At 39.0% G+C, this 23288-nt stretch overlaps 1 protein-coding gene across 1 annotated transcript in view; it reads right to left on the bottom strand.

The window, feature by feature from the left end:
• scfd2 (sec1 family domain containing 2) overlaps positions 1-23288 on the bottom strand; it is a 114464-nt gene that overhangs the window by 4008 nt on the left and 87168 nt on the right. Inside the window, exons 6-8 of the mRNA XM_042006466.1 lie at positions 17501-17646; positions 8768-8902; positions 1728-1847 (exon numbers count right to left, since the gene is read on the bottom strand). Of these exons, the coding sequence (XP_041862400.1) occupies positions 1728-1847; positions 8768-8902; positions 17501-17646 (401 nt within the window). The remainder of the gene's footprint in view (positions 1-1727; positions 1848-8767; positions 8903-17500; positions 17647-23288) is intronic.

Below are 23288 nucleotides of genomic sequence, written 5' to 3'. Positions count from 1 at the left end.
GTACCTCAAGGCTCCATCCTAGACCTTTTCTTGTTTTCACTTTATTTACTTCCTCTGTGGTCTATTTGTAAAAAAAAACAAAAAAACAATGTGTCATTTCATTGTTATGCAGACAACATCCAGATTTATCTGCCTTTAAAATCTGCTGGAGATCAACGCAAAGAAAATCTACAGAATTGCTTACGGGGCATTGAAAAATGGATGGAGATGAATTTCCTCTGCAAAAATGAAACTAAAACAGAGGTCATTACTGACCTGTGTGCAGGATGCAGCAGTGCTGTTGGCTCTCTGGACTCATTTACCTGCCTTTTTATTAAAAATCTTGGGGTTGGTTTTTGATTTTAACCTTAAATTTGACAGGCAGGTCAGTGCAGTAGTCCAGTCTACTTTTTATCATTTGAGGCTTATCCGTGAAATCAAGCCTTATTTTCCTCGTGATGCCCTAGAAAAGATCATTCACACTTTCATCTTTTCTAAACTGGACTACTGCAACTAGTAGCCCCCTTTGTACTACCTTTTGTCTTTTATTGTTTATTTTATCGTTGTTTTTTTTATTTTGTATTGTTATTTTACCTGTGCAACACTTTGGGTACCCCTTGGTATGTGAAAAAGCTATATAAATAAAGATTGATTTGAGAACCACTGCCTTACACTCAATTCTGCCTATATTGATGTATACCTGCATTCAGGTATACAGCGTTGGTTGACACATTACTCTCATAGTCTTGAAGTCTGAATAAGAATGCAGCCCTCTTCCAGCATATAACAGAGGAGCTCTGTTTCTTTGCAGTGTTGATTTAACTCTAGGTCAGCATATAAAATTGGCAACAGTCCTGTTTGTAGTGGCAGACTGAGCATGTTTCAGAGGAACTTTGTCCAAGCGCAAGACCAAAACCCTGCACTTTCTTTTTAGCACAACTGCATACGAACATCTGGTCTGCAGACATCAGACACTGTGGATACATGCATTCACTTGTATACAGTATGTTGCACATATATGTATGGTTAGAGTGCATGTGGGCCAGCAGATTATTGTATAAGCTCTTCTTTATTCAGTTTGCCTGATTATACGTGGAAGGCTTTGATCGTTGCCAACCCTTTCATTGCCTCTGGCCTACTTCTCCAAGCCTTTTATTAAGACAAACCCACATTACCCAGCCCAGTGTCCCTTTCTGTCTTGCTTACAACCAGAGGAAACACATTCATCTGCATGTTTTGTCTGTCTGTGTGGACTGCATACATAATAAGCACTTAGACCACCCAAACATGCAGACAGGCTGGCAGATACAAAATCCCATATATGTGATCACAGCATTAATACGTGTAAAGATCAGATGACGCTCTCACCTTTACACCTGATCCGAGCCAGCTGTGTATGTGGGTCAGAGCTTATGTGCGATCATGCAGTCATGTTCTATGCCATTATTTTTTATGGCTAAAGAGATGATTCAGTTCAGTTGAATATTAGTTCAATTTAATTGTGTATGAATACTCATAATTGCTTTTTGGGGTTAAATTTCTACACTTTCACATTTCTAAAAGGAACATAGAAAAGTAGAGCTTTCATAAATTTGATATTTTCTTTGAACAACATTATGCCACTGCCCACTGTATGACAGGGAATCAAAGCCTAAATATATTGATCAGAAAAGTGGAAGAAATTTGCCATTATCTAAAAAAACAACAGCTAGATGAGCCTGGAAAGTTTAATTTTTCACCATACTCACCTGGGTTCCTGGTTTGTGTGTGTTAATGGTCTCTTTGATGAAACGAAGCTCTGAGGGTGTGATTCCACCGACCAGGAAGAGGAAGAGCAGAGGGTTGTCGCTCGGATGGGGACGGCTCACCTGGGAAGATGGGACACAAATCAGTCGTTTTATTTTCAGGCCATCAGGGTGGTGAGTAGTTGACTCTGCTTCCAGTTATGGACCACTCTCTTTTTTCTGTCCAGGAAACACTATAAATAAATTTCTCTCTATTCCATGGTGTGCTTCACTGTGTGCATTGTTGTTGAATCACTGCTCAGCTGGAGACCTGCGTTATTGTGATGCTGAGGACTCGACCAGTCTTTGTGCCTGCAAGCTAAGCTCAGATGGTGAAGACGCCTCACACTGGTGTCATGGTGGCTGACACGTGGACATGAAAGCAGGTGTGTGCACCTGCTTACACAACACATGCAGACACAAACAAATGTTCCTCATCCCGTGTGTGAAAACGCTCCCACAGATTCATACATTTGGTAAACTGTCATTGAAAGATGGCCTTTAACAGCAGGGTAAGTTCTAATGTTTCTGCTGAGCGTGATTGGCTTTTGAGAGATAAGGCAGGGCGGTTTTGGTTGGCGAGCGGCAGTCAGGACAAGCCTGTGAATGCTAACCGAGCAATCAGAGCCACAGGGGGTGGACCTGAGGAGAGAGTGGCTGTACACGTGAAGCGGCAGCAGGCTAGGGTGAGGCATGTCAGGGATGGTTCAACATGTGTTTCGGAAAAAAGGTGTGAACTAATGTTATTTAGTCTATTCTGCTCATGTTATGTTGAATACTAAGATGCACTCAGTGGCACATAGAATCATAAAAGACACAGCGATTCCATGTGAGGGCACATCACCACCTGTGTAGATCTAAAGACACGCTGTGTGAACCATGTGCACTGCCATGGGCTTTACAAGGAGGGAAGAGCTGTGAACTGAAATGTGCTGTGGACTCTGTTAATAAGAACAAACAGAGACGCTGCTGATTAGCAGGTCTGGTGGCAAAATCTTTTAATAAGAAACCTGCTTTCATCTAAGAGCCAGCAAGTTACTCGAACTACTGAAGCTTCAGTGTTCAGATTTTTCCTTTGACATCAGTTTCCTTTCACATTTTAAATACAATAAAACAAATAAGATAACAACCACAAATCTGCCAGGGGATTCAAACCAGTGAGGACTGTTGATTTGGAAATCTCATCAACCAGTGTTTTATCATGGAAAACATGTCAAATATGGAACATAAGACATTTTACCATTTCATTAAAAATATTAGCTTAATTCAAATAAAAATTTTGAGACATGACACAAAAAACTTGGGAAAAGGGGCAACAGAAGGCTGGAAAAGAAAAAAATGGTACTAAAAAAACAACAACAAAAGAAAAAGAAAAAGTGAAGAGACAAATAAAATACCCCAAAATAAACTATGAAATGAAAATACAAAAAAACTGATAAATTTATTTTGTTACAGATCAGTAATGTGATTGGGTATTAAAAAAAAACAACAACATTTAGAGGCAGAGCCTCAATTTGTTTACATTGGAATGATTTTCTTTTTCCTGTTTTTTAAAATCAGTATGTTACATGTAGGTTTTCCTTATAAAAAAGAAGAAGAAGAAGAAAAAAGTAAATTAAGAAAAACAAATTCATACTTGGCTCAACACTTACAGTATCCACCCATCTATTGTTTATACCCACTACCAAAATAGGGTCGTGGAGGAGCTGGAGTCTTCAAGCAACATGCAAGATACACACAGAAAGGCCCCTAGTGAAACTAGTAGATTTTTTTATTGTGTTCGTCTTTGACCAAATATTACTTAATATAAAAAATTATTACACTTAACATGTACATAAAGAGAACCTAATGAAGCAAATAGAGACAAATATTTTTAATTGAATTTAATTAAATGATCAAAAAATGTTCACATCAGGTAAAATTCTGCACAAATCTGCACAAACATCAGTGGAAGTGAATTATGTTGCAAACTGAGAACCTCAGAATGAGAGTTGCTGCTCAACAAAAATCTAATTTCTGCCCATACGATCACACTGACAACTAGAAGAGTGCAGAAAAGAAATGTGTGCCAGATAAAACATCATGTAGAACATGGTGTTGGTAGTTTCATGACATGGGACTGGCTAGCTGCATGGGGCCAGACTGGGTTCTTATCATTTATGGATAAATGGATCTTTTACCAAAAAAACTTGAATGAAAACACCAGGCAATCTGTCTACGAATCTCAAAAGTAAGCGGGTCATGCAGCAAGACACTGACTATAAGTACTCAAGTTATTATACTAAAGAATACCAGAAGTGAGCAGTCCATGGGAAGAAGCTGACATCACAGGTTGAAGTTGTTTTTCTTGTTGCATATCTTTGCATATCAAATACCTGCCACTCACAGATATGTAATATTGGATAATTATCTTCATAAATGGATGAAAAAATAGAATTAATTTGTCTGATTTCTTAAATGTGATTACCCATTTTGTTTTCAGGGGTGTGGAAATCAACTGATATCTGTTAGATACATTAGAATAGACTTCTGAGGAGACCCAACAATACAACATCCAGCATCCTTTAATATAATTTTAGTCCAGATCTGATTTATAACAAGCTCCTTTGGTTTCCTGTGTGTAAACATTAGCAGTCATGTTTGCTGACCCACATAACTCTGAATAACTAAAGGCAGACCTTCATGCCAAAAGCTACTATTATCTTCTGGAATAAGGCAGATATAGCTTTCTCAGGAAGATTTTCTTAGTTTGTCATGCTGCTCAGTGAAAAAACAAAATAAAAAACCAAACATAAGCAGGTCCTGATTTCCTGATGTGCAAAACTCCAACACTTTCGAACTATTTTTATTAATTTCTCATATCATCATAAGGAAATTGTGCCCAAGAAATTGAACTTTAATGGTGTTGGTTATAAAGAAGAACCGCCTGAATTCATCTGTCAGACGAGCAGGAGCCAGATCTTTTTGACAACTGGGACTTTATTTAAACAAAGACTAAACACAGCAGAGCAGAGCAGACACACACACACACACACACCTTGGTCAGACAGTTTGAAACGACAGTCTGGAGTGAAACTGTTCCTGCTTTCAGAGGGTCATAATCCAGACAGCAGGGTCCAGTGTGTGTTTAATGATATTAACTGTGTTCACGTGGGGCTTGTGGTTAAAAATAAATGTTTTATTGGGATGTTTTACTGCAAAAGAGGGAGTGCACTATGCTCCTACAGAACACCCCAAGTTTGGGTTTATGGGTTTAGTCTGCCTGAGTTGGTGGTTCGTGGGCCAAGTTTCTTAATTTGTGTGAAACCAGGCCATGGTTACACAACCTGTCTAATGCTCCCCCTCGGGTAATCATCAGTGTAGGAAGGCCCAGATGTGGGATAATCAGGCTGCAGTTACTGAGCTTCTCTGTGGTGGAAGCACTATATCCAGGAGTAAAACTACATGTACGCTGAAGGAAAAGCTTTTGGACAAAATAGCACCACAACCAATGCATTCAAGTGTTTGTGTCTGCTTTTCAGGCTTTTAAACCTTTGAAACGTTAATCTCCAGCAGACAGATCGAATATGACTGACTGAAAGGATTAACTGATTTTCAAGATGATTTAAATAAACGGTGTATTATTATTACAACTACAACTTAAATTCTTTGCAAATCCAAATTCATTGTTTTTTGTTTAAAGTAGTGTTGAAGGTGATGGAAACATTCTTCAGAGGTTTTGCTCCATATTAACATGACAGCATCACACAGTTGCTGCAGGTTTGTCGGCTGCATCCATGATGAGAATCTCCCGTTCCACCACATCCCAAAGCTGCTCTACTGGATTGAGATCTGGTGACTGTGGAGGCCGTTGGAGTCCAGTGAACTCATTGTCATGTTCTAGAAAACAGTTGGAGATGATTTGAGCTTTGTGACATGGTGCATTATCCTGCTGGAAGTAGCATCAGCAGATGCTACACTGTGGTTGTAAAAGGATGGATATGGTCAGCAACAATATTCAGGTAGGCTGTGGTGGTTAAACCAGGTCACGTTGGTACCAGGAAGCCCAAAGTGGGTCAAGAAAGTATCCTCCACAACATTACACCACCAGCAGCTGGAGGTGTTGATACAAGGCAGGATGGATCCATGTTTTCATGATGTTTCCATGAAATGTGAATGTGGAGCTGAAATGAAGACTCAGACCAGGAAAGTTTCTCCATCTTCTATTGTCCAGTGTTGGTGAGTCTGTGTGAATTGTAGCCTCACTTTCTTGTTCTTAGCTGACAGGAGGCAGCCGGTGTGGTCTGCATACTTTGGTTGGAACCAGTGCTTATTTGACTTCCTGTTGTCTTTCCATCATCTCCAACCAGTCTGCCCATTCTCCTCTGACCTCTGACATCAACAAGACATTCTGGTCCAGACAACTGCTGCTCACTGGACATTTTCTCTTCTTCAGACCATTCTCTGTAAACCCTAGAGGTGGTTGTGTGTGGTTGTTCTTAACATTACTTATGGATTTTCTATGACTGGTTATCAAAGTCAGGAGGTGTGACTCACTGATGAACATGACTGCAACCAGATCAGTGGAAATATGGACACTACTTAAGCAGTCTATAAAGTTCAACTAGTCTAAAATTTCAGGGCACGTCACCCATATGTGCCAGGGACAAGACCAATAATAACTGAGATGCAATGGTTGATAAAAGCTTCATGCTTGGTATAGAGAGGCCCCCAACACTTGTTTATAGCTAAAGATAAAAGGTTTTCACATAACTTGCTACCACTGTCACTAGTTAAAATATGAAACCAAAAGGTAATGGCACACCAGCTATTGAGGTTTTGGCAGAACCAAACTGTTCAGGGTGTGCTTTCTAATCAGACTCTTGTTGAGTTAAGTGTGCACTGGAGAAAGGACTTTGGCTGTGACTGTGGACTGCATAGTTGTCATGAGGAGTAAAATGATGTGGAACTTTTTTCCTTTGGTCTGAAGCCATGTGAGTCCATCCAGCAATGAAGCTTGAAAAGAAGCAGCTGGCGACTCCATGTGGAGACACGTGGCTGTTTGTTCTATAAACTGGAATTTTTGTGAAAACAGTCCAGGTGTGGTGCCTTTCACTCAGCATCTATTTACAGTTTTGTAAGAGAGTCTGGAGCCATGCCATGCTTCTTTATGAAAAAGGTAAAAATGTGCTGAAATTTATTGAAAAATGCAAACACAAAACAAAAATTTCAAAGATATTCCTTTTGTTCAATTATCAAGATGATCCCACACTGTTTCCTGCTAATATTGAGGTCTGGTTCAGGGTAGGATTTAGTCAGGATTCATAAAACCTGTTGCCACTGATTTTCAGTCCAGTTCTTGTGATTTGGAAAACTTATTTTTCTCTCTGTATTCCTTCTTTAAGAACAGCTTCTTGACAGCAACCCTTCCATGGCGACCATATCTGGTTGGCTTCAGCCAACAGTGGATGGATCAACTGAAGGACCAGGGTGTCATTTATTTACGTGATATATGCATGCAATGGGGCCTGAAAGTGGCGTACACCACTCCCCAGGCAAAAGTTGTAATCTTTTAAAACAAACATGATGGGAAAATGTGCAGACCTGTATGTAAACTCTGGCGATGCTTCACACTTCACAGCAAAGTTCAGTTATAGATCCACGTTATCATAAACATTCAAACCAGCAATGTTATCTGTACTGCAGCTTGTAGTTAGCCATAACTTTTCCATAAACATCTTTCAATATAAAACATATATAAAACAACTCAAATATCTAAAGAGTAACACTCCAAAGCTAGAGCAAAACAATGCATGCGCAGATAAAGGCTCACAGCGTGTTGCAGGAAGTTCACATTGGAAGCAGAGAAGAGAAGACAGCTAAGAATTCACTGCGAGGCAAAAGAGAAACATTTCTTTGGACTAATGAAGAAGTTGAGCTTCTTCTTCAAAAAATGCTTGACTATAAAGCATAACAAACGTGAGGACGGAGGGATTGGGAATTGGCACGCGTTCATCACATTGATGTCATATCCTTGAGTTGTATGGCTTCGCTGTACGCACATTACAGCAGAAGGCAGAGGACTCAAACCTATCCACTTTAGTACCTGGCTTCAGACATGGTCGGTTTCATGGAGGCTAATCCCTGGCTTCGAGGGGATGAAAGGGTGGTTTGCTAAAATACTTTTGGGGTTTTGCTGCAATCCGGCGTCGTGGGGACGGCCCCATAATCATCAAGGTTTGTAGCTTAAACCACTGATATTATCATTTTGCCAAGGTGGGAAGCAAACAGACTTTTACTATTTTTTAAGGTCCTCACTTTCAGATACTGTTGAGTTTGTTTTATCCCTGAAAAATGTGCATTTTTTTTCTGCCTGTTTATTTTCCTCATATTTTTTGCAGATGCACTATTCACCATGCTGAGATGTACCAGGTTTTCAGTAAATTCTTTTTGAGAATCACCTTGATGGCGCGAAAATATCATCTTGTGCCCTAAAAACTAAGGCTGTTAGTCACTTCGTTACTCAACGTACAATTTGAAATGGTTTCTTTGTTTTGTGTAGACACACAACACTATCCACGGCTTTATCATTGGTGGGTTTTTTTCTGTTTTACTTCATGATTCATAGGTTTGTTTTAAGTGGGTCAGTGTTATGTGTGACTGAAACGTCAGACACAAAAACTGGACTAAAAAAAAGTAAACAAGAAACCAATGACTAAAGAAAAGACCTTCAGAAAAGTCTGATTGTTTGGAAGCAGAACATAAAGAAATGAGAGGAGGATCACAACTTTTGGTGCCGTACAGATGCAGGTAATGTGATGCATGACATGTTTTGTGTAATGACACATATTACAGTCTCATAGGTTAGGTAATTTGTATGTACGGACGTGAAGTGCTTACTCGGAAAACTCAAATCAGGTCATGTTCAAGGAGTAGAAGAAGTGTCCTCTTCAGCACACAGCAGGTGGTTGGCAGAGATGACCTGATTACATAGAAACATTATCGGTGGGTAAACAATAACCCACCTTCATGAACATACTGAAACCGGTCTTCAGCAGGTCTGTGAGGCCTCCTGACATGTGTTCGATGTCGGGACATTCCCGTCGGTCCGGGTGGAAGACTTCCTCCAGGATCTGACGCAGGAAGGGATGGTAGGCAGCCTGTAAAACATAAATACTAAATGCATGAGCATGATAGTTAGCGTGACAACGCAGTTTTATTTACACCAACAGAAAAGCTAGATTTCACTCTTTCAATCTTTATTCTCTGCATGCTTGTGTGAATGAGGATATATTTGAGACACAGCAGAGTTACAAACTCATGCAAACAACTTATTGACATGAGTCACTTCAGGAAGAGGAGCTTAAACACGCCTGCAACCAGGGCAGAGGAATCCGGCTCCATTTAATGTAGCTATAAACAGCTGTAGTGGGTCACCAAGGAGATGAATCAACTAAAATACCAAAACTTTGCAGCATGACAAACACAAACTACCATTTTGTCCTTATCCAAAAACCTAGAACTTCTAAGATAACGCTGGCTTATTTAAATGTACAGATGTGCTCATCAGCTGTAGCTCTGTAGTATCATCTGTCTCTGTGTCTGTTGGAAATTTGGTTAACACATTAATGTCCCTCAGAGGGGTGTCCTTTAAAGCAGCTTTAGGAGCTGAATTTTGCTTTGCTATTAACATCAGTCATTACTAGCTATAAACTTTTCTTCACTGAAGAAATCACTGAGCTACTGAGGCTCTCCATGTACTTCCATGTTTTATATCACAAGGAAATCAGACTTTCTGAAATCAGAAATTCTGATTTCCAACTGGTCACTAAATGCAACATCAGTACAGTTGCCGTCTTTGCAACAAACACACACACACATTCATATATATATATATATATATATATGAAATATTAGCCTAGTATAAGCAACGGTTCTTAAAGACACACTACAGAACCTTTGCTTGCAATTTTCTCATTGATGTCTCCCCTATTGACGGGTAATTCAGCATCCATCTTACATCCTACCTGTACTGTGAGATTTCTCCAGCCGGTTTCCTCTCTTCCTTTGATAATGTCTTTTTGTGTTTCTTTGCTAAATCAGCCACGGTGTGTGTTCAAAACGGTCAGTGTGTTTATATTCACTTGCTAGCCCTTGATGTGGTGCGTAAAGCAAAACTCGGCTACATCGTCATCAGTGTTGGGCACGTTACTTTTAAAAATGATTAATTATAGTTACTAGTTACTTCTTGCAAAAAGTTTGCAACGAAGTTACAGCATTTTAAACGTACTTAATTACTCGGAAAAGTAACTACTCTGTTACTTTTTAAAAAACATGTTCAAATATGTTCCCTTCAATGGAATTTCAAATTCATCTGCATGTTCATTTATTCATAATAAAACCGAATCTGACTAATGATAGAAATAGAAATCTAATGGAATAAATTACTAACAGAAAAATCATGGACACTAATCTCCATCTCCTCCTCAGGAGAGAATCTTCACCTAATTCTAACTGCTTACAACCGGTGGAAAGATGCTTTACCAAAAAAAACAAAAAAAAAACAAATATGGGGAGAGCAAGAGATGCAAGACAGATGCTGAATTAGTTTTTTCATTAGGGGTGCAAAGTGTAAAAATCTGAAAAGGTCAGTAGTGCCGCTTTAAAATGATCTTTTCTTTAAAATCAGTTGCTTTTAAGTCTTAATTACACTAACTGCATTTTTTGCCTTAATGATCTGCACGGACTTCAAACCTTTCCATTCACACAATCTGCACTTCTTATGAAGAAGGTGTCAGCTGATCAACTTATTTTGTGCAAAAGAAGTGTCACGTAACATGGCAGCTCTTATGTGAACATGCCCAGATCTTGAAGATCTGGACTGGCAAAGGCATATAATTAGTGTTGCAGTACAGATAAACTCTAACTCAAGTTTTTGACACAAAGAAAGCCAAGCTCCATCGAATTCCCTTCACAGTATACCTCTAAGGACAACTACACACACATTGAGATCACTATATGACATAACGCGCTCCTCCAATGCAGACATCTGTCCCACTTTAAAGTAGTTTTGAGCTGCCTTGCTTTCACAAATGCAGCAATTCATTTCTTCGCCCACTCAGTCTGACAATGAAAAGCAGGAGTTTTTATAAAATACTTGTCCTTGACGGAGCTGAACTCCACAACCTGACCTGAAGCCTCATAAATGCCTTCAAAAATTCTTAAAAGGTTATCCATGGGGAACAAAAAAACTCAAGCAGCAACAAGGACTGGGTTTTTCTGCCCAGCCCCAAGACAAAATGTACCATTTATAGCCCTAAAAAGCTAGCGGATCAACAGTCTAAGGCAGGTTTGATTTATTTATCCATTTATTCCATGAGAGTCAGGTTTGCTGTCTAAAAGAACAATAAAGCCCCAGATAAGAATTGTCAGGGCATGATTTGAGTAATCTGAATAGAAGAACAGTTTATAAAGTATGTTCTAGTACTGAAACACTACATATCATTCCTAATCTACTGTAGATGAGGCAAAAATTAGAGACTAATCAAGGCTTGATGCCAAAATAAGAAGGAACAGCCAAATCTCATTTGGATGCTGTCAAAAGAAACATCTGACCACATCTAGTAAACTGTTGATTCATGCATTAAAAACACACACCTACACATATAATGTTGTCCAAATGCTAAAACACATAGATGTTTTTGCCCACATCCCTTCTATCTATCTATCACTGACAACCTCACAGCCTCCCACTCCTCTTATCCCGGAGGAGCAGCCAAATCAGGGTTGGGGAAATCCTGCGGTCCATGTTATGTAAACTAATATTTACCTCCATCAACATCACTCACCTCGATGGGTCAGTCTTAATCAACAAACCTCAGCGTAAACAAAGTAATGACTCATTTCATGCGCATACACATCAGCAATGAAGGTATAAACAACAACTTTAACCTACTGGCACACACCCTCCATTTTCATCTGATTTCCAAAAAAGCTAAAATCAGTCCCATTAAATCACCACCTCAAAACACCCACATGGTAAAAACAATATTAGAATTAGTCATAGGATAATGGCTGTGCTTGCATATGCTTTTGCACACACAAGCCTGCATATAAACACACACACTAAAATGTGACTATCAGGTTCCCCATACATGTTTTATTGATGCTGAGGTGGATGAACAAATTATTATGTTCCAAAACATCATAGTGACAGACTGAAAGATGCAAATGGAGCAGAGAAAACAGAGTGGAATGTCTTTGGGAGTAATCCAGTTAAAAAAATAATCAACTTGTACTCTGCATCTCATTTCAACCCCTAACACAATAGCTTGTTCTATTTTCAGGTTAAACACAAAAAATATTTCTCTGGTTGAAAGATGCTAATCGCTCATGTTGATTATTTAAAGGGCTCTTATTATCCCAATTTACAGGTTAATGGTTTTTTTTCAGGGTTATGCTTGAACTGGTTTATATGTTTTAATGTTTTAAAAGCACTTAAAAAACCAACTTTATACAAGACATCTGTGTTTTAGGTGACCAAGTTGAGCCCCACTTCTGAACTTTGTCAGATTTTGCACTGTGGTGCCCCCTAACAACAGTCAAGTAGGCATCCATCTAGCTTCCTACCTGTATTCTGGGCTCTCCCCAGCCAGTAAAAATCAGTCCGATGATGGCACTTGTCTTATCTCTTCGTTTGTTACTTTCTCTCTTTCTTCAGTAATGTTCTTTTGGGTTTCTTTGCGTGCAAATCCACCAGTGTGTTGGTATCTAGTTGCTGGCGTGTGACACGGTGCCGTAAAGCAAAACACAGCGGTAATGTGATGCTCCAACACAGAAGAAAAGATGTGAAGTGTGGTTTTTCTCAGCCACTGGAATGTGGAATGGCTTCAGGATTGTACACAATGAATGCCAGTGTGCCATCAAAATGGGTCAGATGCAGTTTTAAAGTGAAAAGTTATGTAGTGTTAGAAAAAAAAAAGGTTGGACTGCAAATGAAGGTAATTCAGTTGCAGTGTTTTCTTTGGAAGGTAACGTTTTTTTGGGATTTGAAACTTTACATGACACGTTGCAGTAAGTATTATCCAATGACCAGGAGAAGTTTAGCTTAGCTTAATTTTAGAACTACACAAGAACTGGAAGGGGTGAAAGCTATCCTGTTCGTGCCAAATGATCCTATCAGCACCTTTTAAGTTGAACATTTAAACTGGTTTAGTTGTCAAATGCTCCTCCAGTTGTTTTGGATTTGTGCAAATGACTTTTCTAGCCTTTTGTTGCCCCTCTTCCAACTATTCCTTTTAGATGTGTTGCTGCCATCAAAATCAAAATGAGCTCATATTTTCCATGCAATTTAAAAATGTTTAAACTTCTAATATGTTGTTTATGTTGTACTGGGAAAAAATATTTGTTTGAGATTTGCCAATAATTGTATTATTTTTGTATTTACATTTAACACAGTGCCCCAATGTTTTGGAGTAGGAGTTGTACTTTTATTTGTAAATTATGGAACATAATAAGGAGGAGAAAGCTGTTATGAGGAGAGAGAAAACAAGTCAATACTTCACATAGCTTCAGCAGAAATTCCTATCCAGGACGGAATACTCACGTATGTGTTTAGCCATGTACAGCAACCTGCTTAAGTGTGGACTTGAATGAATTGTTGTGCTGTTACTATAGGTTTTGGTTAGTTATGCAACATTCCAAACTTCGGGATTTTCCTCTGAAGACTTTAGTATATTGGATCAAACTATTTCTGTTACAGGCTTGATCACTCACATTTAATAGATGTAGTTTTTTTCTTGGATTTTCACCAGTTTTCTGCAGCACAACATGTTCTCAGGAAATTTGCAATTTTGATGTGGTTCTAAAACGAGGACTGCTGCTGTCTGTTAATATGATAAATTACACCTCAAAAAAACAAAGCATAGCTGAAGCTGACAGCAATAGTACAGGGTGCTCCTTTGTTTTAAAAATATTTCTGCTTGAGCCTTTTTCAACATTTACAACACGAGACAAATCATAGTTCAGCCTAAATGTACAAAGACATAAAAGCCTTCGACAAATAAATCCTTTCTTAAGTGACAACAGCTTAAATTAAGGATAAAAAGCCAATTATTGAGGTCAAAGATACAGAGTGTTCAGTGGTATGTCGATGAATATGCTTCTGAGATGAAAACATATTATCTCACTGACTCTGTGCAGTATCTGACAGGGTCGCATTTCAGCCTTCGTGAGAAAATAAATTAACATCTTATATAACTGAGACTGAAAAAGAGAAAAGAGCAAGAGGTTCTGACCCAGGCGTAACCTCACTATTTCTTTCCGTATACACTTTATTTAAAAAAGAATGCCATACATCATGAACCTGGAGTAACATTTGCTAGCTGTTAGCATCATATGCACACATTAAAGCAGCTCTTACCCACACAATAATAATAATAAAAACCCTTAAACTAAAAAATGTAGAAACAATGTAGAACAACTTGACTCCCCTGAAAAACATTTTTATCCATGAACCCTTGAGAGGGGACCACTTAACAAATGTAAGAGGTGCATGCTGAGTGAGGCTGATGGATTTTTGATGTTTCTCAAAGGAAATGCAGTAGCTGGCAGACGTCACGCTGTTCTTCTTTCACAATAAGTCATTTCTTTAATTCAGCTGAGACAAGAACAGATCAATCTGCCCTAACAGAATCACTAAGCTGCTCATGTGCACTGACGCATTCTGACAAAGATGAAATTTTATAAGACGAAATGTTGCATAAGCATCTATTTTATAATGCTTCTCTCTCCATGTCCCAATTACTTGCTTAGTATATCTTAGCGAAGATAAAATGGAAAAATAAAAAAATGATCCGTTTTGATGCCGATAGACATTTTCTGAATCAAGTTTTGAGACTTATCTGTAAATTTTACTCATCATACACATCTAAGCACAAACAGCTGGATGTTTGTAATAAGTGTTTACAGCCTGTGCTAAACACCAGCAGCAATAATGTGGTAGTTTTAAGGTCCAAACACAGCTGCTAAATAAGAGCATGCAGCATCTCCTCATTCATGGCTGTCTATGAAGACAGAAGGTCTATTTACAGAAATTGTGACTAATCAATAAATTTAGTTTGATGTGAGACCACAAACAGCTAAGGCAGGGGTGGGCAACGTCAGTCCTCGAGCACCCTGCACCCTGCACTGACACACCTGACTCAAACTAATGAGTCATTGTGCAAATCCTCATAGGCTGTTGGATCCATTTAATTTGAGTCAGGTGTGTTGATGCAGGGATGCATGGAAAACCTGCTGGATTGTGGCTCTTGAGGACCGACGTTGGCCACCCCTGACCTAAGGTCTCTTGTTACCTGTGAATGTTCACTCACCATGTCTATAACACGTTTCATTCTAAAATTTTCATACTCCTTGCCTAGGATATCTTCTAACATAATTTTATGCAGCAGTGATGGCCACTGTATTATATGTTACTACATCATCTTCTTTCATTATGGTTGGAATGTTAAACATCAACCACCATGGCTGGATTCACTATGTGTGTATTCAAGTAACATTTTAATTTTAGAAAACCCAGAGAAATCTTAATGTTTGCAGGGGTAGAATATGAATGTTTACCATCTTTGAGCCCTCAGACAGCACTAAAAACAGGCACAAATCCTTAGTGGAAATTACGGCCAGGGCTGAGAAACAACCAAAAATGACTGTGTGTGGGGTAAATGGAACATCTATGAAGGCACCATTAATTCTGAAGCTTTTCTGAAGGCTCTGGAAAATATGCTGCCATCTAAGTAAGTTTGTTGCAAGATGGATACTTCATATTTAAAAACCCATCTCTCTTTTTTTAAAATACTTAAATAATTAATTGTCTCATGATCAATTATTTAAAATACAAAACTTAAATACAAAATAACCTCTTCCATGAAAATGAAATGCATTTATTATCTGTGGAGAAACAAATCAAACCTCAGCTGAAACACGGCCAAAAACAAAATGGCCACTCGTTTTTTATGATTTATTGTATTGTGAGCGTTATCATCACTAAATCAGAAGCAAATGGTGAAATAAATTAGGTAGGTTCAGAAACAAAAAATAGCGGGACCTCACATGGTTTATTGTATTAGATGAACTGAATGTAATATGGTCAAAACCAAACCACTGCGGAGATTTACAACCAAACAATGGCTGGGAGCCGTCTTTAAAATTAAATAATCACATTTTAAAAGGAGGAACTTTGTGTGAAAAGATATCAAGGAGTGGTAAAGGTACACTAAGGTACACTGCTAAGTCAAGCTCTTGCAGTCCCATTCACAATCAGTGTCCCTGCTAAGCCTTTCTCACCAAGAGCCCAACGTGGAGCTTCTCCCTGGCAAAATCACTTACCAAGTCCTTGAAGTCCAGCTTTCTATTCTATCCAGCTGTTCTATTATATAGTATCTCCAATATCTTGTTTTACTTAAAGGTGCTTTCAGTGATTTCACCAAAAATGTCAATGGAAACTTATTTGACTACCAATACTACACGTCATTGTCTCCCTCATGTAGCAACACATGAAGTCTAATTTATCTCCAGACCTGTAGACTCACAGGTGAAGGCATTAGATTAGTGTGGGGAAACATATGTGATACTATATGGTTATTGCTAGTTAATTTTCTGATATTTAGAAAATATAAATATTTCTCTGGTTGTATTGAAAGAAGTCACCCAGTCTGCTGCACTAGAAATGTTCTCTGTTCCTGCTGGAAAGCAGGAGGATGAGTCCCAAACTACTGACCTAACCTAACATTACAGTGATAGCTGAGGATTTTCTGAACCATTCAAATCCTTCTAAAATAAATACAAACATTTTTTTATTTATTTTATTTAATTTATTACTATTATTTACTATAATAGGGTGAGCAAGTAGAAAATGAGAAACTGCTTTGATGAGAAAAATAGACCTAACCTGGAATTTTTCAATCAAAAACCTTTTAACAGCATTGCAGAGCAGAAAAGATGCACAGCATGAAGGAAATAAAATAATATGCTTTACACAAGGACAAGAATGTGCACTGAACATAGAACAATGGAAAGAGGTAAAAGCAATCAGAATTCAAAAAGAAGCTAAATTAAAAAGAAGCTAAACAACAGATTCATGCCATGGATAAATTGAAAACCCCAAAACTGAAAGACAAATTTACTTTTAAACAACAAAACAAAGAACTAAAACTCAAAAACAGTGACAGATAGTAAATAAGAGGCTCTAATGCTTATATGTGTCAAAGATTTTCTGCAGTTCCAAGTAGTCCAATAACAATAGGGTTTTGTACGTCATTACCTTTTGATGGAAGAAAGGACTTATGTAAGCTTTGGAAGGGAAAAAAAATCCAAACAAAAACCAAATCATCTAAGGAGGCGGTTTGAGAGCAACCAAACGATAAAAAACAAAATGAAAAATGTGGAAAAGGGTTGACAAGGACACAGAAAACTCTGCTGTCGTAAATCCTCTGCTAAAGCTACAGTCTACCTCCAAGGATATTTCTTCTCAGTCGTCTGCTTCTTTTATTTATGCCCCCGAATGTGACCAAAGGATAATAACTCATCATCAAAAGCCAGTGTTTAACTTTCATTGATTAACAATGTTCTTTACTTGTAGCTGCCACAGTATTTTTCCCTTGTGTGTGTGGGAGAATGATAAACGGTTGTGGGAGCTGTGATGATGGTTTATAGATAACGTGTGCTATTGAGAAGCAAACACACCAAAGAAGGTGTCTGACCTGATGTACTCCATCACTGGCGGTGTAGACCGAGCGCAGCTGCTTGAGATGGTCTCTGGTGTGGCTCAAACCTCTGAGGGTCTTGAACATCTCCTCCACTGCAGAATGGACTCGCTCTGTGGTCAGCTCTTCAGGGTTTGCACAACCTAAAGCAATGGACAAGAGAGTTTGGCATCCCAGTAAAAACCTGTTAATGTTCATTAACACCATGACAGCGAAACTTTGTATTACAGATTCATGCAAAACATCAGGCTCTGCAAAAACAAATGGGCATGTGATGTGGCATGTTGCTTTTTTTCCTTTTCCCCTCAGCTGGGTATGCACTGAAACCAATTATTTGGGTAAATGCATGGGAGTGAGTACAAGAGCCCCTTTATTTGACCAGAAAGTCCTGCAGTCTAATCAGAAGCTAATGTTCCCTTCTTTCCGGAGCAGTGTATTAAGAAGCCCTTCCTATGAAACAAAGCGGGAATGACAAGGCATAAGACAATAAAAGATGAGGTAAAGAGAGAAAGCAAGCGGGAGGCGGAGGGAAAAAAAGGCATAAGAATGTGACAGGGAGGTAAATGCAGAGAATGTGAGAGGACGGTGAGACTATAAGGGAGGAGGAGGAGGGTTGCCAAGAAATTACAGCAAAATTAGCAAAGTAGGTCTACTGGCACCTGCACATCCCCCTTCAGTTTGCTCAGAAATGTGTCAGCCCTGTGTTTACAAGGAAGTCAGCTGTGCTATAAAATATAGAAAGAGAAATTCGAAAACTGAATCAGCACACCAGACTTGTAAAACACACATCATTAACTCTGATGGCTGCACAAACAGTACAAATCCAAATAAAATTGTGGTTTTCACACAGCGGCCTACCAACCATGCTTTATACTCTTACAGGGGCATCTTTAGCTCAGGTGGGAGAGTGGGTTGTACGTTGATTGTAAGGCTGCCAGTTCTAGACGATTTGTTTGAGCGTTCTTAGACAGAAAGTTGGTCCTGATGGCAGGTGAGCGCCTTGATTCCACAGATGTCTGAGCATGTTTGTGAATGGTAGGATGACAACTGCATGGCTGGCTAAGATCAAAAGATGCTTTTTAAGTGCAGACCATTTATCATTTTCTGATAAATTTTCATCAACTGGAAGCGTAAACTCAGACTACCTCACAGTCATTAGACAAGAACTGGGTTTATTTTTCTTTCTTGGACCACTTTGTAATGTTTTTAAAACGCAGCTCATGTCATAAATAACATTAACTGGATGTTGACTGAGGTAAAAACAGTCAAAGACTATGGTTAAAACTCAATATGACCACTGTCTTTGTTCCAGAACAACTGTACTGGAGTGTAATCCAGTTTTTCCACTTAAGTGTATAAATCTAAAAACTACCGCCCAGTTTGGCAGGTGATAAATTAAGTAAATAATTTTGATTACTAATACTAGGAGTGCTATCACTACATTTCCCATGACCACTATTCCATGATCTATCATACACCTACTGGCTGTGGGCTTACTTTAGCTTGCATGGTGGTTATGAGTTACTGCTTGAACAAAGTGCAGCTGAATGAGGGGCGAAATTTGAACAAAATGACGACTAGAAGTAAAAGCAAAATGTAGGGACTTGGGAGGTGTGCACGTCATGCTGGGTGGAGTGGAGGGGGCCATCTAATGGGCTTTGTTGGGGTTGGGGGTGGGATGTAGTGCATGGTGGGCGGGGCTGCTCGTGTGGCCGCGCTCCCAGCACGATGTGGTTACTGACCCTTAATTTTAATTGCAAACAACACACACTTCAAAAACAGTCAGGAGCGGGGAAGGTGAGGGCATTGTGGTCCTCTCACCTCCCTGTTTCCCATGCATCAGGGACGGAAGAGAGAGGTGGGTGCCCAAGGGGCAGGGATCCAGGCTTGCTGCACTGATGGGGTTCTGCTATATATACACACACACACACACACACATTCTTTTTCTAGTGACAAACACCTCAGAATTCCTACGACTGTGAGGGTCAGTTTGCTGCAAATTATGTCCCTTATTTTATGACTTTCTCAAGATCATTTCAAGATGCTAAACCAAATACAAAACGAAGAGCAAATAGATGGAACTGAAATAGGTACAGAATAATACGAGCATCTGCTATCTATGCTCAAATCTCCAAATTAATCATCTTTCATTTGAAACCTTACCTCCAGGTCAAATGTACTACACCATCTCTGGTTTTTGTTGCAAACTTTGTAATTACTTTCAGAAAAGACCACATGCACTAAGACATCAAGGTGCAACAGTTGTCCCAATTATTCGTCCATACTTTGCCACTTGAGCTATTTTTTCATGAAGAACAAGCTGTGCAACTTGAAAGTTGGTATGTTTTCATGCTTTCTTGTCTGCACTTCAAAAAAAACCAACAAAAAAAACAAAAAAACAAAACTTCACCCATTATTATAAATATGTACCTTTATACCCTAGTACAAAAAAAACTGTCTGCATAAAAAAACAACACACTTAAGAGTCAATTACGAATCACCAGTTAAACTAAAGGAAATCCCAACAGACCAAGAATGAAACAGGGTGACAGTCCAAACTAACACATCACCATGCAGTCCCCACATATCTATTGAGACTTTAGCCTGTACTATTATGTACTGTTAGTACTGAGTTTGCACATTTAAAATCAAATGCATTTAAATCCATTTATTTAATGGACCATTTTTGTGCCTAAAAGGCCATTTTTCCTGAAACTGCACATGTGGGTACAGAAGTGAAACCCTAATTTCTTTGTGTGTGGTCTGCTGTGAGGCTTTTTGTAAAGGGGAGGGGATCTCTAACTTTCTGCCTATAACTTTCAACAGGGAGAAGGATGAAAACAGCTGCTTGCTGTTTGACACTGAAAGCTATGAGAGTGGATCAAAACAATATAGCTGCATTATGGACACCTAACCACCAAGCTTCAAGTATAAACCTGTAAAAGAGGAGGCAGTAAGGTTAACCAGCACTGATAACAGTACAACACAATACTTCTTGGATATAATGTAGAGTACAGATTATACCAAGAAATTTCAACAGCCCTAAAACACATGAAGGAATTAAGACTTTCAGATAACTTATTAGGCTTTGCATGACTTCTGCCCACCATGGTGTTAGAAAAGCCCTGAAACTCGATTAAAGCTCTGTTTTGAAATTACATAAGAAAGAATGAGCTCACATGAACAAGAGCCTGTTTTTTTTAATGAAGGTTAAGGCAGAGACGGATGCTGAATCTGAGATGTGAGTTTAGAAGATAAGATCTAACACACCACATGTGGTAAGAATCTTCCCTTATACACACTGATTATACTGACTGTAATCTACTTTAAAATGATGGAGTGAAAGGGCAGCTTTGCCACTCCCCGCTTTTACCACCACAAGATAACTCTTAAAAGGATTAAAATTGACCTGCAAAAATATTTAGCTTTATTTAATTTGGCACAGGGTACTGTATATGTTGAGGAATACGTCAGTGTTGGTATAGTTAGGTAACGTAGGCTGAGCAGCTTGATTTGGTCAGGGCTTAGTCTCTGTTTTTTTGTTCTCTGTTAGTCTCCCCCCAATGTAGATGATATCAAATTTAACACAGCAAGTCTGTTTTGAGTTGCTGTCTTCAGGAATGTGAAGTGTCTGGCTTACTGGCTTGCTTTTCTGTGCTGCCTGGACTGAGAGGTAAACTTTTGGGAAATACAGAGGAGCTGAGAGTGATGACTCAGTGAGATGTGGGTCTTATCTTTTCAAATACCCACAGATGGAAAAAAAAATCATCTTTAAAAACATACTGAGCATTTATACCAGTAGAAAAACACATGCAAGAGAAATAAAGCAATTCTTTGCAGTAGATATAGGCTATTTTATTTGCTGAACTGGGCCGTTGAGGATGTGGCCACAGAATGAGTTGGTAACAAGAGTGCATAGGAGATGCAGAAATCTATCCGAGTGATTGCGTGCCTGCTGCACAAGAGCCGGTTGACTTGCTGCCAAAGCATACAGTGCAGGTCCAGGGGGTGGGTGTGGGGCTGTTGCAGGCTGGTGGATGCAGGTTTCCCCCTGAGGCAATCTGTGGTTTGGATGTTGATCGTGGCATTGCAGATTCTGAGGAGGAGCAGGACCAGGTGTTAATCTCCCAACATCCAGCTTGGCTGCGAGGACGAACACCTGCGTCTGAATTCATGTCACGCGGCACTGCTACACTACCCACCTCACTGGCACCGAATCACAATGGGATGTCTCCCACTTAAAAACGTGAATCAAGATCCGGTTAAGTGAATCATAAATGTTTATTTAGCCATCTGACTGGTTTCTCATATTCATATTAAAGCTTTTGCAGGACTAAGACTCATGATGAGAAATGAGTGTGCAGCCACTTGTGCAGCTCTTCAGATTGCAACTGCTGTTTCTATCAATGCACTTATTTCCCAAAACTGAGTTTAATATTCACTTTCTTGTTTAGAGAATTACAAAGTAATGTCTACTGACTGACTCAGCGCTGCTAGGAGACAAAGAGATTAGGAACAGAGAGAGTTTTGTCCTAAAAACGAGTAAGAATGCAGGAAGGAAACGGCTGATTGAGGTCTGTTTTAATTAGATGTAACAGACTAGGAGGTGAACAATAGTTACTAAGTGAGGTGTGAGTGTAACCTGTGATGCTCCAAAGGTGAAAGAAACCCACCAGAGGAGCCCAGAGGAATTCCTCACAAATTATAATAAATAGAGCAGTAGAGGGATTAAGCATAAATACTTAGATAAGATGCTAAAAATGTACTATGGGGACTTCCAGACCTATGAGAATGAAATAGGACTACAACTATCAGGTCAACAAATCTGGAATTTAAGATCCAGATATTTTTGAGAACACATAAGATGATGGTCCATATTCTGAATCCTAATCCCTCAAACCACAACAAGGTGTGGAATGTAAAAGCATCTGCAGGAGTCATTCTATACTATTATTACTCATAATGGATCCCAACAAAGAAACTATGTGTTACACCAACTGTCAGAGGTTTCCACAAATAGCTTACCACCCTGAAAAATTACACTAAAACCTTTGGAAAAAAAAAACAACCACAAAAAAATAAAAAAACAAACAAACAAAAAAAAGAACAAAAAACAAACAAAACCAAAAAAACATGTTTTCAGTTTTGTAGAAAGTCCCACACCAGCAACTGTTATACGACTGATCTGTGCTCCTCTGCACACGCTGAAGTTTTGCCATGAAGGAAAAAAAAAAGTAAATTGTTTTGGCATTTTATTTTCATGGAACTGAACAAATTCCACAGTGAACAAATCTGAAAACACCACTGTTTCTTTTCTGTGTTTATAACCCTTATCTGTCTTTTCTGAACTGATGACACCATTGCTCCACCTCTTCCTTAACATGCATGTGCAAACCCCGCCGACAACTACAACAATAGTAGAGCGACCACGCGTCTTCATTCACACGTACATGTCATTTTTTTAAGAACTAAAAAAAGGGGGTCTGTCTGAAATTAAAACCATCCAGGATTTTATTTAATCCTGCAAAATCCTCAATGATGTAAGCCAGTATAAAATATCTTTACATTAGACTTGAAATGTGATTAATTCTTCACACTCACTTATGATTAAACAGTCTTATGGCTGGTGTCGTGTCTCAAGAACAACAGATGAGGGAGGGAGAAGAGGTGTTCACTGCTGAACGTCTAAAGGCCCATTTATGCTCCCTTACGTACGTAAATAGGGACATCTGTTTCAAATGTTGTTGTATGTCGCTGTCCTCATTCTTCCATGTATCTTTAGCAT

The sequence above is a fragment of the Melanotaenia boesemani genome, chromosome 14 (genome assembly GCF_017639745.1).
Source record: "Melanotaenia boesemani isolate fMelBoe1 chromosome 14, fMelBoe1.pri, whole genome shotgun sequence".
NCBI classification, from domain to species: Eukaryota; Metazoa; Chordata; class Actinopteri; order Atheriniformes; family Melanotaeniidae; genus Melanotaenia; species Melanotaenia boesemani.
The sequence above is the reverse complement of the archived record's forward strand: the minus strand, read 5'-3'. Positions and strand labels throughout refer to the sequence as shown.